This window comes from Aphelocoma coerulescens, chromosome 4A (genome assembly GCF_041296385.1).
Source record: "Aphelocoma coerulescens isolate FSJ_1873_10779 chromosome 4A, UR_Acoe_1.0, whole genome shotgun sequence".
Lineage (NCBI taxonomy): Eukaryota > Metazoa > Chordata > Aves > Passeriformes > Corvidae > Aphelocoma > Aphelocoma coerulescens.
Genome location: NC_091018.1, coordinates 10,520,802 through 10,533,869, shown reverse-complemented (window position 1 = coordinate 10,533,869; position 13,068 = coordinate 10,520,802). Strand labels below are relative to the sequence as shown.

At 41.1% G+C, this 13,068-nt stretch overlaps 1 protein-coding gene across 1 annotated transcript; it reads right to left on the bottom strand.

Moving 5' to 3' along the window:
* Nucleotides 1-3,765: 3,765 nt before the first annotated feature.
* PGRMC1 (progesterone receptor membrane component 1) lies at nt 3,766-9,273 on the bottom strand. The gene is made up of 3 exons (XM_069015285.1): nt 8,844-9,273; nt 6,864-7,019; nt 3,766-5,696 (listed from the first exon to the last, which is right to left on the bottom strand). The coding sequence occupies exons 1-3, from the start codon at nt 9,163-9,165 to the stop codon at nt 5,596-5,598; spliced, it is 579 nt and encodes a 192-aa protein (XP_068871386.1). The 5' UTR covers nt 9,166-9,273; the 3' UTR covers nt 3,766-5,595.
* Nucleotides 9,274-13,068: the final 3,795 nt, after the last annotated feature.

Below are 13,068 nucleotides of genomic sequence, written 5' to 3'. Positions count from 1 at the left end.
TTGGTTTTTTTTGGTTTTTTGGGTTTTTTTTGCTTAGGTAATTCCTTTGGTTAGAATATCTAACTGGTGTAGTGAGCCACAAAAGCAGAATCTGTGTTTGCCTTTTGGATAACAGGACCAAAACTTTCCCCAGAGCCAGACAAACTTTCATGGACTAGTGACTAAGAACTTAAAAGGACACAGATTGAGATCTTGGAATATTACACTTTGATTGAATGCAGGGAATAATGTAAATTACAGTATTTACTAATAATGAGTCATTGGAAAAAAACATAATCGTCAATCCTAGCACAAGCATATGAAGTGCCTCCTCAATCAGATTGTTATAATGATGGGAGTGATGTGGGGGACATTTATACTCAATTTTGAGAAGTAATAGATTTCCAAATATGAAAAAAATCCCATCTTCTGTAAAACCCACACTAGAAGAATCCTTATCTTCTATTCACAATTCTAGAGGTCTTTCTGAAAACTTGCTGGCCTTTGGGAGGAAGGATTTCACTGAACTTATGCTCAATGTAGTGCTTCCAGGAATCTGAATGGTTGTCTAAGCAAAGCTCTGAGTGTTAAATAATGAAAGGACAGTACTTGTTGGCCTGCTGACAGTCCCCATGGAAATGCAGGTTGACAGTTCACAAGATTTCGAAGGCACATATAGTGAGATAGCTGTTTAGTATGAGTTTGCTTACAAATACTTTCCAGAGGAATTGTGAAATGTTGTCAGAGTTGTGCTGCATGTAGATGAAAATGTGAAAATGCAATCTAGGAACTTGAGTTATATCCGTATTTATTCAGCTGGCTATATCTAGAAGACAGCCACAATTGCTTTCAAACAAAGTCCCTTAGCAAGATATAGAGAACCAGTTCAAAGTTCAATGCACTGATTATTGCAGCTTTCATTTTATTATGTTTTATTTATTACATGTCAGTAGACGAAGTTAATGTGAAAATGTTGCCTTCATTACATAAGATCTTACCCATGTTTGTAATTTCTGCTCTAATAAATAGTAATAAAAAAAGAATAATTGTAATTGTTTGTGGTAGATAGGTTTTCCCCCAGTCTTCAATACTGGTGATTCCTGCAGGCTTCTAAGCCAGGTTTTATCAGTCTTTCTGTTCATATGTTCAGACATTGAGTGCCTTTTCAGGGTCATGAATGACAAATGGTTGCTACTCAAAGTACTGTTAATCTATTACTTTTATCTAAAAAGATCTTATTTTCTTGACAGAAGTATTTTCTGACTATTTTGGAGAACATTTATGCCCCTCTTAAGTCTCCTTTTTAGTATTTTATACAGTTATAATGAAGATGGACTATTGTATTCATTGACCTTGTAAAACGTTTTCAGTTGCACTGAGGTGACATACCAATGGTGTTTTTTCTCTATGCAATATTTGCAGATTAAAGATAACAAAACTTCCCCCTCTGCCAATCTATAGACAGTTGTCTGTCCATGAGTACCCATTTCCCATGAGACAGGCCTTTTGGTGACAGGTGAGGAAGTATTTCTTTTTGTTCATCTGGAGGAGAAGGAACTAAAGATTTCCTTCAGTGTAAATTTCCAGTGTTTTATCAACATGCTGTCACAGTAACCAATAACAAATAAATACTCCATTTCTGTAATTGCTTCATGTTCACCTGTATTGACTGAAATTGATAGGATTTGCTTTATCTCCCAAGTCCTCATTCCATGTAAAACATTGTTAGTAAATAAAATATGCATGCACTTTAAAATGTGAGACATTGTAATCTTCATACTGAAAGAGAACTTGTGTTTCCTGTTTGACATTATTTAGAACCTGATTTCAGGTGCTTTAATATTAATTTTACTTTACACAAAATCATAGAATGGTTTGGATCGGGGCCTTAAAGACCATCTTGTTCCAACCCCCATGCCAAGGGCATGGGCACCTTCCACCTGCTCCAAGCACTGTCCATCTGGTCTTCAACACTGCCAGGGATGGGGCATCCAGTTTCTTTTGGCAGCCTCTGCCAGGGTTTCACTACACTCACATGGAAGAATTTCTTTTTCCTGTCAGCACATTTAATATGAGCCCTATCTTTTCATACACTGGACTGCTTAATATAATTTTATTATCCTGAAGGCTCATCTTTAAAGATACATGTAACAGTTTGCTTTAAAACTTTTAAAATGCATGGCTTTGTAGATTGGATTTTAGTAGTTATAGATATAAATGTCACATCCCAAGTATGAAAATTACAGAATGTTTTGGCAATTACAACATTTATTACATGAAAATATGTATTAAAAGCAGCATTTATATAGTTTAGCAATGGAAATGTAGAACATTTCTGGCATAATTTCACACATTTTAGTTTGAACCTGACATGTGCTGTTGTGCCCAGCTGCGGTTTCAGGAGGCTGGGTGCTTTTTATGGAAATAGTTTACTCTGACATGTATGAAGTTGGGCCCTGAGACTGCAGATCTTGCCATCAAATCTAATTTTTTGTACAGAACTAGTGAAAATGCCTCCTCATAGAACTGGTAGGAACAGAAGATGGCTGAACAGTGCTTTGTTACTGAAAATATGTGACCTGTGGGTTGTACCTTGTGCTGAATGCTGAAGTCAAAATCCTACATGTTGGTTTTAAAGCAGAAATACACAAGGCCCATTATTAAATCAGTCCATCTGCTTGAAATACAATACAGCAATTATAATATAAAGCCTTTTCCTCTTAATCCAGGGATTCCAGGTAATGCATAGAAATGCCTCACCTTTCATAAAACCCCTTATGTAACTTTCAACAGAAGTATTCGTTAATGAACTTTTTTTTGTTTAACTGAAACAGCAGGAAGCAAGAGCTAATAAAGGTGATTAAGGGCAGACAAAGTCCAGATAAAAGAATATCTGAATTTTACAAAGCAGTTGACATGAGTTTTCCTGGCTGGAAATAAGATCTGACTCAATTGTTTTGATTTGTCCTAGAGTATATCTTTGTGACAGGTGTTGGACATGTCAGATGAAGGAGATTGGTGACATTCTCTGCATTTAATTGGTCATCACGTCCTACCTGGTACAGCCTGATAAGCTGCCTGGTATGGTTCTTTTTGCATACTCATTACTGCCAGTCACTCTTGAAGGAAGGGTATAAATTGTAATGAACAGACTAAAAAAGAAGCTAAAATCCATCCATTTTCTTCAGCACTTTAGAAGGAAGTAAAATCTTTGCCTGCTACTTTATGAGCAGCTTTTGGGATTCACTTCTTCCCCTTTCACAATAAATTCTCTGTTTTCCCTCAAAAAGTAAGTCTTACCAAAGTGTCATACCTCCTTCCCAAAAAGTATTAACAATGAGCTTTGTGTTCTGTTACTGCCTGTTTTCTGCATTGTTTTTGTTACTATTTTTCTTTGTGAAGCATAATGTTCTAATGTACAGATTAATACTTAAAATAGTGTTCAGTTCCTTGGGAGATGTTACGGAGTCACTTGAGAGTCAGGTGGTTGGGTCCACTGAAGAGTAGGTTACAACCTTCCAAAGCTCCAGCTTTTGCTCAGTATTAACAATTACTTGGGGTTTTTCTTCTGCTTAACTCTGTTTTTGCAATAGAGCATGTTCTCTATTTAATATTCCATTAAAGTTCTACTAGAGAACTGCATTTACAAGCATTCCATTAGAACATATTTTACTCAATCTATGCATTGGATAATGTGACACATTAGAGAAAGACAATATAAAACTCGAAACATTAGGAGACTTAAATATAACATCTGGTTGCAGTAAATAAAAACAAATACCACCATTATGCAAGAGTATTTTATTTTCTGCCTTAAATAAAAGCACGTTTTCAATTTGAGGTAAACCATTAGTACTAGTTTGCAAAGAGTATAAATGTCTCTAAAAATAAAATAGCAACACAAAGGTCATGACAAGGTCTACATGTGCCTCTAGACCTTTGTTACTACTAGGTAGTTCATACAGTACCACTTTACACAAGCTCTCTGGTTCAAACAGCCTTGCTCTTCATTGGAAGGCCCAGTGCAACCAAAAGAAAATGCCAGGACAGTGTTGGGACTGAGGGAGAGTCAGTTGCTCTCACCACAGATGGTCTCAGGCACTTTACCATGTTGTGTCAACTTGTTTATGAAAGCTGCTATTATGCAACACACTCTACTTCCAAACACTTTTGCCTAGTTTACACCTTCCCACTCAGGACTCAGTTCCTCATTTTGGTCATGTTGCCAAATTGAAACAACCAGACAGCCAAGCCAGAGAAATTAAATAGAGGGAACTACACCAGACAGGCACCTTGGATATTCTGCACTAGCAGAATCACCTGGACAAGAAACAAGTTCAAAAGCAAATCATTAGTTATCTTGGAATTTATAAGGTTTTACAGAAGTATTTTGGATGATGAACATTTACAGTTTTCCTTGGTCATATCCATTTACCCAGCCCTCTCTGGTAGGGGGCAGGTCACTTAGAAAAAACTAGTAACTAAGCATAGAGGTGAGCCAAGAGAGCAAATAAGTAAAAAGCAACTCAAAGGTCAGGTCCACAGGTATAGCATTGCTGATTATGCATGAGATTGTGCCTTTTTTTTTTGATGGCAACATTCCAAACCAACAAAGGCCTCAATGCAGAAACAGCTTACGCTGTTTTATTTTGTACAGGAAACTTGTGTTACATTGACCAGTAATGTTTCTCTGCTAGGTAAAGGTGCATGTAAAAGAGCACTTGCTAATCATGCCATACCAGCAACCTCTTGTTTTTTAGGCCTAGGAAGCAAGAGCAGCTCATCTTCCATGTTTAATATAATTCCATTAACATTCACGGAAGCATTTTTTAAGAAGAAATTCAAGTGAACAACAGTCAAGTCACACTCCATGGTGTATTTTTAGGGATGCCTAGTTCCACTCATTATCTAAACTTTTGTAACGCTATAGATGTGCTTTAAAAGTGAAGAAAGAATATTAGTCCATGCAGAATTATGCATGTTGAATACATTAGTCTTTATTAAATATTTAAAAGTGATTTAACCTCTCAAAAATTCTTGATCTTTTTTAAAAGCAGTTGTGTTTCATCTGTAAGTCGCTAATGCAACTCCTTGAAAGCCAAATTATCTTACATAATATTGAATTACATTGCACAACAAATGAGTATGATGCTTTGTGGACAAATAAAATATAGTCCCTTTTCAAAAGGAATTACAACCCTGGGACCAGATCCTGCAGAAGCTAACACAAAAGAAGATTTAGTGGTGTTTGTGTTGCATATATGAAGTTATCCATGTGCTTGTGTCCACAGTGCTAGGCTGGTAATGAAAAACTTTATTTCGACTGACTCTGCACTAAATGGTGATAGCAGAAAAATAGTCCTTTATTGCCAAAATTGCAGTTTACTTTTGTGCAGACATTTGTCATGCATACTTCTTATGTGGTTTTAAAGGAAGACAGATCATAGACCTTCAGAAGTTTCCCACTGAATTTGAATAGGAAACCTTTGAAAAGAAACAATTCACTGTAACTGGACCTTTTGTAAGCCTTGCTGCTGCTGCACCTTGTGAAACAGAAGTGGAATGTTACAAATGATCCTTTATGATTCAAAAATAGATTGTTCCTCACTGCATTATCTACTCTTTCTTTGCATCCTGGGCATCTTTTTCGTCTTCATCAGAGTACACAGTGGGTTCCTCCCCCTCCTTCAGCAGCTTACCAACATGATGATACTTAACTGGGGAAAAAAGAAATCCAAGTAATTATTGTGCCCTGAAGAGACACCTTTTTAAACTCCTCTGACTGTTTTCTGAATGAACAGGATAGCTATATTTTAATAAAACAGCTCTGAGCAACTTGTTCCAAACACCGGGAGAAAGGAGAAAAGCAAAAATCAACTATTACCTGAACTACTATTATTGTTGTAGTAAGAATCATGTGAAGTGAATGTAACTGTAAATCTCATTCCCTAAACCAAAAGATGAATAAACACAAACTGAGGGACTCACCCAGCCAAAGAAACAGAATCCTGGATTAGATTATTTCTCTTGCCAATGTCAAAGCTGGTTTTTCAACTAAAGGCATTGTTAGACTATTTACATTATCTATTAAACACACACATACAAATGTGCACACATACAACTTAGAAGGGATTTTATTTTTTTGTAATGTGTATTGAAAATATTCAATAGGACAGAAGGGAGATCCTTTCTCCCAAAGATAGAGATGGATCTATTATCTGATTATGTGATTAAGCCTCTGATTTATTTCATATCTCCTTTTGAGCGTGTAAAAATGCCAAGACCATGTACATGTAAGGACTGAAAGCTGTACTATGTTGCCTATCTGCCTACTTCAAGAAAGCAAAAGAAGCCCCTGATTACAGGTATTTCAGACTAGCAATGTTGTTATAACAATTTAAAGCAACTCATGGCCATATTTAATAGGAACACAGTAATAAACAGAGTGGAGTTCACTGTCAGTCCTGATGCTCAACACTTGTAAAGGTAGATTTTAACACTAGTTCAAGTCAGATATTTGGTAGCATAGTTCTGGTTTCTGCGACAAGCTTGTTAGCATAATAAAACAGCCATTCAGTGTGGCATGATTAACAGTCTTAATTAAAACAGGAAGAGGGCCAAAATAGTAGGGGCACATGAGGTCAGGACTGAGATTTCTAATGACATAATGTGGAGGAAAACTCCATTGTAGCTGGTTATAGTAAATATTTCAACACTAGATTTAAAAAGAAAACACATTTGATTTCCACTATGCTAGTTATTGGTGTATGCAATTTCCATCATATATATATATAAAATGCTTCCAGCTGGTTACAGCTTTTTAACCATTGCTTTCCCTATTACTAGCTAACTACTTCTTTGTAAATAGGTTTAAAATTGCTTACAAGTGAATTGTGACTCCCAGTCCCTCAAGGTCTCTTGCTGTGTAGCGTTGAGATCAGAGAGGTCATCATACTTATCCCTCAGTGCCTCCTTATCCAGGCAGAAAGTGGCAAGACCTCGGGATGCATCTCTTCCAGCAAAAATCCCATACGGGCCCTCTTTAAAATAAAAACATAAGCAGCATTATTGCAGAGGTAATGGATGCTACATGATCTTCATGGATCAGAGTCCCCAGGCTAAAACAGATAGTGAGTTTCTACCCTTACCCATGCGTCAGGTACCTCAAGCTTCTGAAGTGCTTTGAAGTTTTATTCTAATTGGTAATAAGAGAAAACAGAGGAAGAGGACAAGAAACAAAACCATGGAGAAAGATACTGAGTTTGCTGAAACATCCAGACAACGAACCACACAATGGCACATATAAACAGGGTAAGGATAAGCACACAAACTGAGAAGCACATCCTTAGAATAAGGAAAAGAGGAAGGATTTCTATGTCTGGGGTGAAATGAAAGTTTTCTAACAGATACTCCTGACCTGAGATGAAAAGATGGCTTGACAGAAAATCTAGTGGAGCTACTAGAAATGATCAAGTTGGAGGAAACATCTATTAAAACAAAACGTAAGATGAACTCAAATGATCAAAACATGCAACTCACAGATCAGCAGATCAGATATCAAGATAAACTCTTGCTAAACTTCATTAATGATTAACTTGCTTGCATGACAAGCCAAAAATTGAGATATTGCATGTTCAACTAGACATTCAAAGTTCTTCTAAATGGAGCTTAAAGAAGTTAGATGTGAACTCTGGTTATTGTAGAGCACATGCCATCTTCCAGAGTGTGCTTTTTCCTAAATTAATCAAAACAATCTTACTTTTCCATTTAAATGAACATCAAACTAGCCAGACACTGGTGAACCATTCAGCCATTACCAAATCAGATACAATGGGCAGCTTTTACTGTCATCAAGGAAGGCAGCATCTGAAGCTTGGACCTTATGTCAAGTGGGTTTTAGTTTGCACAAATAGAAAACTGCACATCTAACTCAGCTGTACATATCATCCTGACTGCTGCAGAATGCAAAGTTAGAGCCTGGCATCATTCAGTGAAAGTCTCATCTATGTTTGGCCCAAAAGTAGTAACCGATAACGGCTCCAAAAACATGGTGTCTCCTGCATTATTCTCCTTGTCTCCAAGTAGTACTAGCAGCTCACTACTGCAGCTACCAGGCTGTCTGGACAGCTCAAGAGTGGCTATGCCAGACAGATCCTGGTACAAATCAGCAAGCCTCAGTGAGGCGTTTTAACAGGCAGCCTCTGATAAAAATAAAACCCCATGCCCTCGTGGAGGTGATTAAACTCTTTCAGCTGGATGCACATACTCCCACCCACCTCATCACCGGCTGCTCTGTCTTTGCACGTTTTAACTATGCTCCCGATAGAAAGCTGGTTTAATCCAAATTGCCAAATATTTAGTACAAATATTATGCAATAGAGTGAAAGCCACTAAAAGCTGGGAATGGAATGTCAACGCTGAGAGAACACTTCGCTTCTGCTGCCTTCCATCAGGCAAAGGCACCCCAGGCCGACTAAGCCGCCGAAGCCCTTATGGTACGTGTGGCCTGCCACGGGAAAACACAGAGAATAATGAAGGAACGTAAGGTGGCAAACCCGGAGTTTCTACAACACCGAGGCCCAACTCTGGAGCCCGGGCGGCAGCAGTCACCCTGCCCGCCGCCTCACCGAGACGCAGCTCTCCCAGCGCTGCAGGGGCGCGCAGCCTTCCCGGCTGCAAGGCAAGCTGAGCCCTTTCCAAACCTCCGGATCGGGACCAGGGCCGGGATGGAGTCAGGCAGGAGCGCTGATCCCCGCCGGGGGAAGGCGCTCGCGGCCGGCACCGGCCCTGACCCGCCCCGGGCACAAGGCGCGGAGTGCCCGGGCTGGGCCCGTCTCGCAGCCCCTGCCCGCCCCCGCCCTCACCGGGCCCGTAGAACTTCCTGGCGCGGGTCACGTCGAAGACTTTGCCGTTGACGGCCATGAGGATTCGCGGGTCACTCACGCCGTCGAAGGGCCGCAGCTGCTCCAGCGTGAAGTCGCGGCGCTTCATCTTGGGCAGCGGCGGCGGGTCCGCCTCGCCCGCGGGTGCCGCGGGTCGCTCACCCCGCAGGATCTGGTAGAGCAGGAAGAGGCAGAGGCCCAGCAGGCTCAGGTTGAGCGGGGAGCCTACGATCTCCAGGAGCAGCCCGCCGCCCTCGCCCGCCGCCGCCTCCTCGCCGGCCACCGCCACCTCCTCGCGGGCCATGGCGCCGGACTATGCGGGCGCTCGGCGGGCTCTGAGCGCGTAGCGGCGGCACAGAGCCCAACCGGCACGCTGGGGCGGGCCGAGGGGCGGCGGTGGCGGCGGCAGGAAGGGAGGGGCGGTAGGCGCGGCGGGGCTGAGGCGCGGGCGCGGGGCCGCCCCCAGGCTGGGCGGGCTCGTGGCCTCCGCGCCCGCCGTCGGCGCTAGGTGGTGGTGCGGGTCCGGCCATGGCAGTGGCTCCCCGGCTGCTGGCTCCCGGCGACGCGGCCTCAGGTCGGGTCAGGCCAGGCCGCTGCGGCGGTTGCGTGGTACACGGTTCCACAGAAATTCCGGAAAAAATAACCTTGGGGTGCTGTTAGACCTGTGTCAGAGCTGCCCTGCTGGGCTATGAGAACCAGCCGAGCCTTGCTGGATGGAGGATGGAGCCAGGCTCAGCTCCGTGGTGCCACACACTAAGACAAGAGGCAACGGGCAGAAACTGGTGCCCAGGAACACATGTTCCACCTGAACATGAGGAAGAACTTCTTTACTGTGCAGTGCCTGCACAATGAAATTCATTGTTCTGAGAGTTCGTGGAGTGTCCTTCACAGGAGAGATTCAAGAACCATCTGGATGCAATCCCCTGCCACGTGCTCTGGGCTGACCCTGTTTGAGCAGGGAGGTTGGACCAGATGACCCCTTGTGGTCCTTTCCAACCTGACCCATTCTGTGATTCCTTACACTTGCTCCACCTGTTCCAGCCCACATCTTTGCTTTCTTGGCAGGGCAGTGACTTTTCCCAGTACTCTCTAGAAATACTGTCAAACTACACATAGGAGAAAAGGGAAGGAATTACCAAACTTCTGGGGTTTTCTCATTCAGGTATTACCTTCAGGCCCCACAAAACTACAGAAGCAGCAACCACAATGTACTAATATAACATGAAAGTTCTGTATTCATGTTTCTTCTCAGTGGAGGCTTTGGTGAATTAAAACTTAACCTGAATGAAGTACTAACTGGATGTATCTACTTGGTATGGTGTTCAGATGGTGGAGCAAATGGAGCCCTGAATACAGATTATGCCAGACTGATCCTGGTACAAATCAGCAGCATCTTCTCCTTGACATCTGCTCCCTGGCATCAAGTGTGAGAAAGCAGAAGTGATGTTTTGGGTTTGAGTAGTTGCCTCTGCAAATTGTGTCCTTCAAAGAGAACACAAGCCAACGCCCTGCCAGAGTATCATCATTCTCTCTACACAAGTCAGTACCTCAGGTACGTGTAGAGAAGATATGCAGTGTACCAGCCTTGATCATAGCATCATTAAGGTTGGAAAAGACCTTTAAGATCACCAAGTCTAACTGTTAACCTGATCTTGCATTATAGCTTGGCAGATGGTTCGTCTCACTGCTTCAGGGGAAGCAGGCAACTTTTACTGAACCTAGCACTGGGACATGTGGTTATAGAAAACTGAAGGAAGTGCATTTCATTTACTTTCTAATTCTCAGTGTTAGGAAAATTTTTAACTGTGGGTCACTGCAGGTATGGATTAAGTTTTGCCTTTTGGGATACATGCAAGGACTTTGAGTACTAAGATGTTTAAACACATTGGCTCTTGCAAGGGAGGGCGTTTGGTTCCACTTGCTGTCTCCTTTGGGAAGCTCCTTGTTTTATTGATTAGCACTTGAACTTTGATCTCTCCTGTCATGGTATGCACTAACTTTTGCTTCCACCTGCTGTGTAACTTGAAAAACTCCTCTTTTCATTGATCTGATAACTGACATTTGTCCTTGTTAATAAAGTAGCTCTGCATTTTGGCCCTAGTTAGGATACTAGAGAAATCTCTGAAACTTCAGAATTATTCAAACTGGGAGCTGTATTACCTAGTTAATTCTGCTCAGTGTAGACATGAGACTGTTACACTTCACTGTGTTGATATTACATTGTAGAGGAATAGATGTAGAAAAAAGCAAAAATTTGGAGGGATATTTTACTCTTTTTTTCAACAGAGAGGAAAAAACCCCAAGACTCCAAAACAACCCCAACCCTGAATTTGACCTTGAACTCGACACCAAGGCAGGGAAAAGAAGCTTTTTTTATGCCTAGTATCCAAGAGAAACCATCCAAGAACAGTTCATTCTTAGATTAAGAAGGGCCAGGAAACATTGCCAAGATTGATAGAATCTCAAGTTATTTGCCACACAAGCACTGGTACTGGAAGTTACAGTGGCCCAACTTTTCAGCTCTTTATAGAAGAGTATTCATATGCCTTAGAATGCATCTTAAGCAAAAAAAAAAAAAAAGAGAACAGGTATTTAGAAATGGTATGAATAAAATTATAATAAATTAGTTGTAAATATGTAAATTAATGAACCTTTTGTTTTACACTTCCTTCTAGCAAGCCTACTTGGCAATTCCTTTAAACAGAACTGAGGTTCTAGTTAGAGAGGAGTTTGCCCCAGCTCTAGTTAAACACCACTGGCTTTAGCTATGCTCCCACACAGGTTTTCCTCTTCATTCTATAGAAAACAATAGCTTTCTCCTTGAAATTATTCTGTTTACATCTATGAGATAGGTTGATAGCCTTCAGCTTATGTTCTAGTATAATGCTCTCTTCTTATTAATTGAAGAAAATGCTGGAACTCAGACAACTTTCATATACTTGCAAATCAGGACAGTTCAAACAATTTTAAAATACTCTACTTGTATTTTTTAATAAGCCAAATCAGCTCTGCTAAACATAATCATTCTTCTTACTGTGTTATTTCCAATTTGTATCTTGTCTGGTTGATTTAATGCATCTTTTAGAGCAAATTTAATGATTCTAAACAAAGGGTGCTTTGCCTGGGTTCCCTATGATACTATTGTTGCCAAGCTGGTTTTGGGCCTCATGTTCTCTCATTCCTTCACAGGAATTCTTTTCTCTGACTTACCTGACTGACCATTTTAATTTAAACTAAGACTGCAAGTTTGCATAGATGCCAATGCCTCATTTGTGTTACTTGTGATTCCCAAAACTTCTGGTCTCCTGGAACTATTGCTGGCTTTCATCTGACCTGCAAGGACCCAGGGTTTCCAAAGCAGAGAGGAGGTATCTTAGTCTTTTAAGTTACTGAGAACTGGTGATTAATAAAACCACTGGCAAGTTAGATCTTTGCTGCACAGACTGAAGTCTGATAACTCCTACTTGACAGACTTCAGGAAAGGGTTGTAGGATTGCAGTACAAACAGCTTGTGATACCCAAGTAGCCAAAGAGAGACAATTTTTGCCTTGTCATCCAATGGCCTTCTTGTATGAAGTGGGTCTGTTCCAGATGCAGAACAGGGACCTGACCTAAGAATGTCCTGAATTACATCCAGTCCTCAGATCAAAAGCACAGACAATCTTTTTGATGGACTTGCTTTTTTTAATTAGTTTTTATTTTCATCTCCATCCCATTTCTGTTTCTTTTTTCAGTTGCATCTTCTAACATTCTAGCTGTGCTCTCCATCCAGTAATGTGCAAGGAGAAAGGACCGTGGAATGTGAAGAAGACACTATGCTGAAGGCTATTGAGATCCTGATATTCCTGGAGATAAATGTGTAAACATCTGCAGCATAAAACAGCTCCAGATGGGAATTTTTACCAAGTTTTAGAAAATGTGTCAGTGAGGGGTGTTATAAACATATATTGTAATATTGGCTTCTCGCAAGTATTAAGGTAGATATTATATAATGTTAGAAATGCTTTTGCTGTGTGGATGTAGTTTTCTTTCTTTTTAACAAGAATGTTAGCAAGTGTGAGCAAGTAGGATAACCTCCAAGTGAACAGAGGATGAGGCCCGAAAAGCTGCTAATCAACACTTTGTCCAGAGAACAAAGGGGCCCAAAGGCTACTCCGCCCAGAGAATGGGGGGGCCAGGGGAGCCCAGAGCCGCTATCACCGCTCTG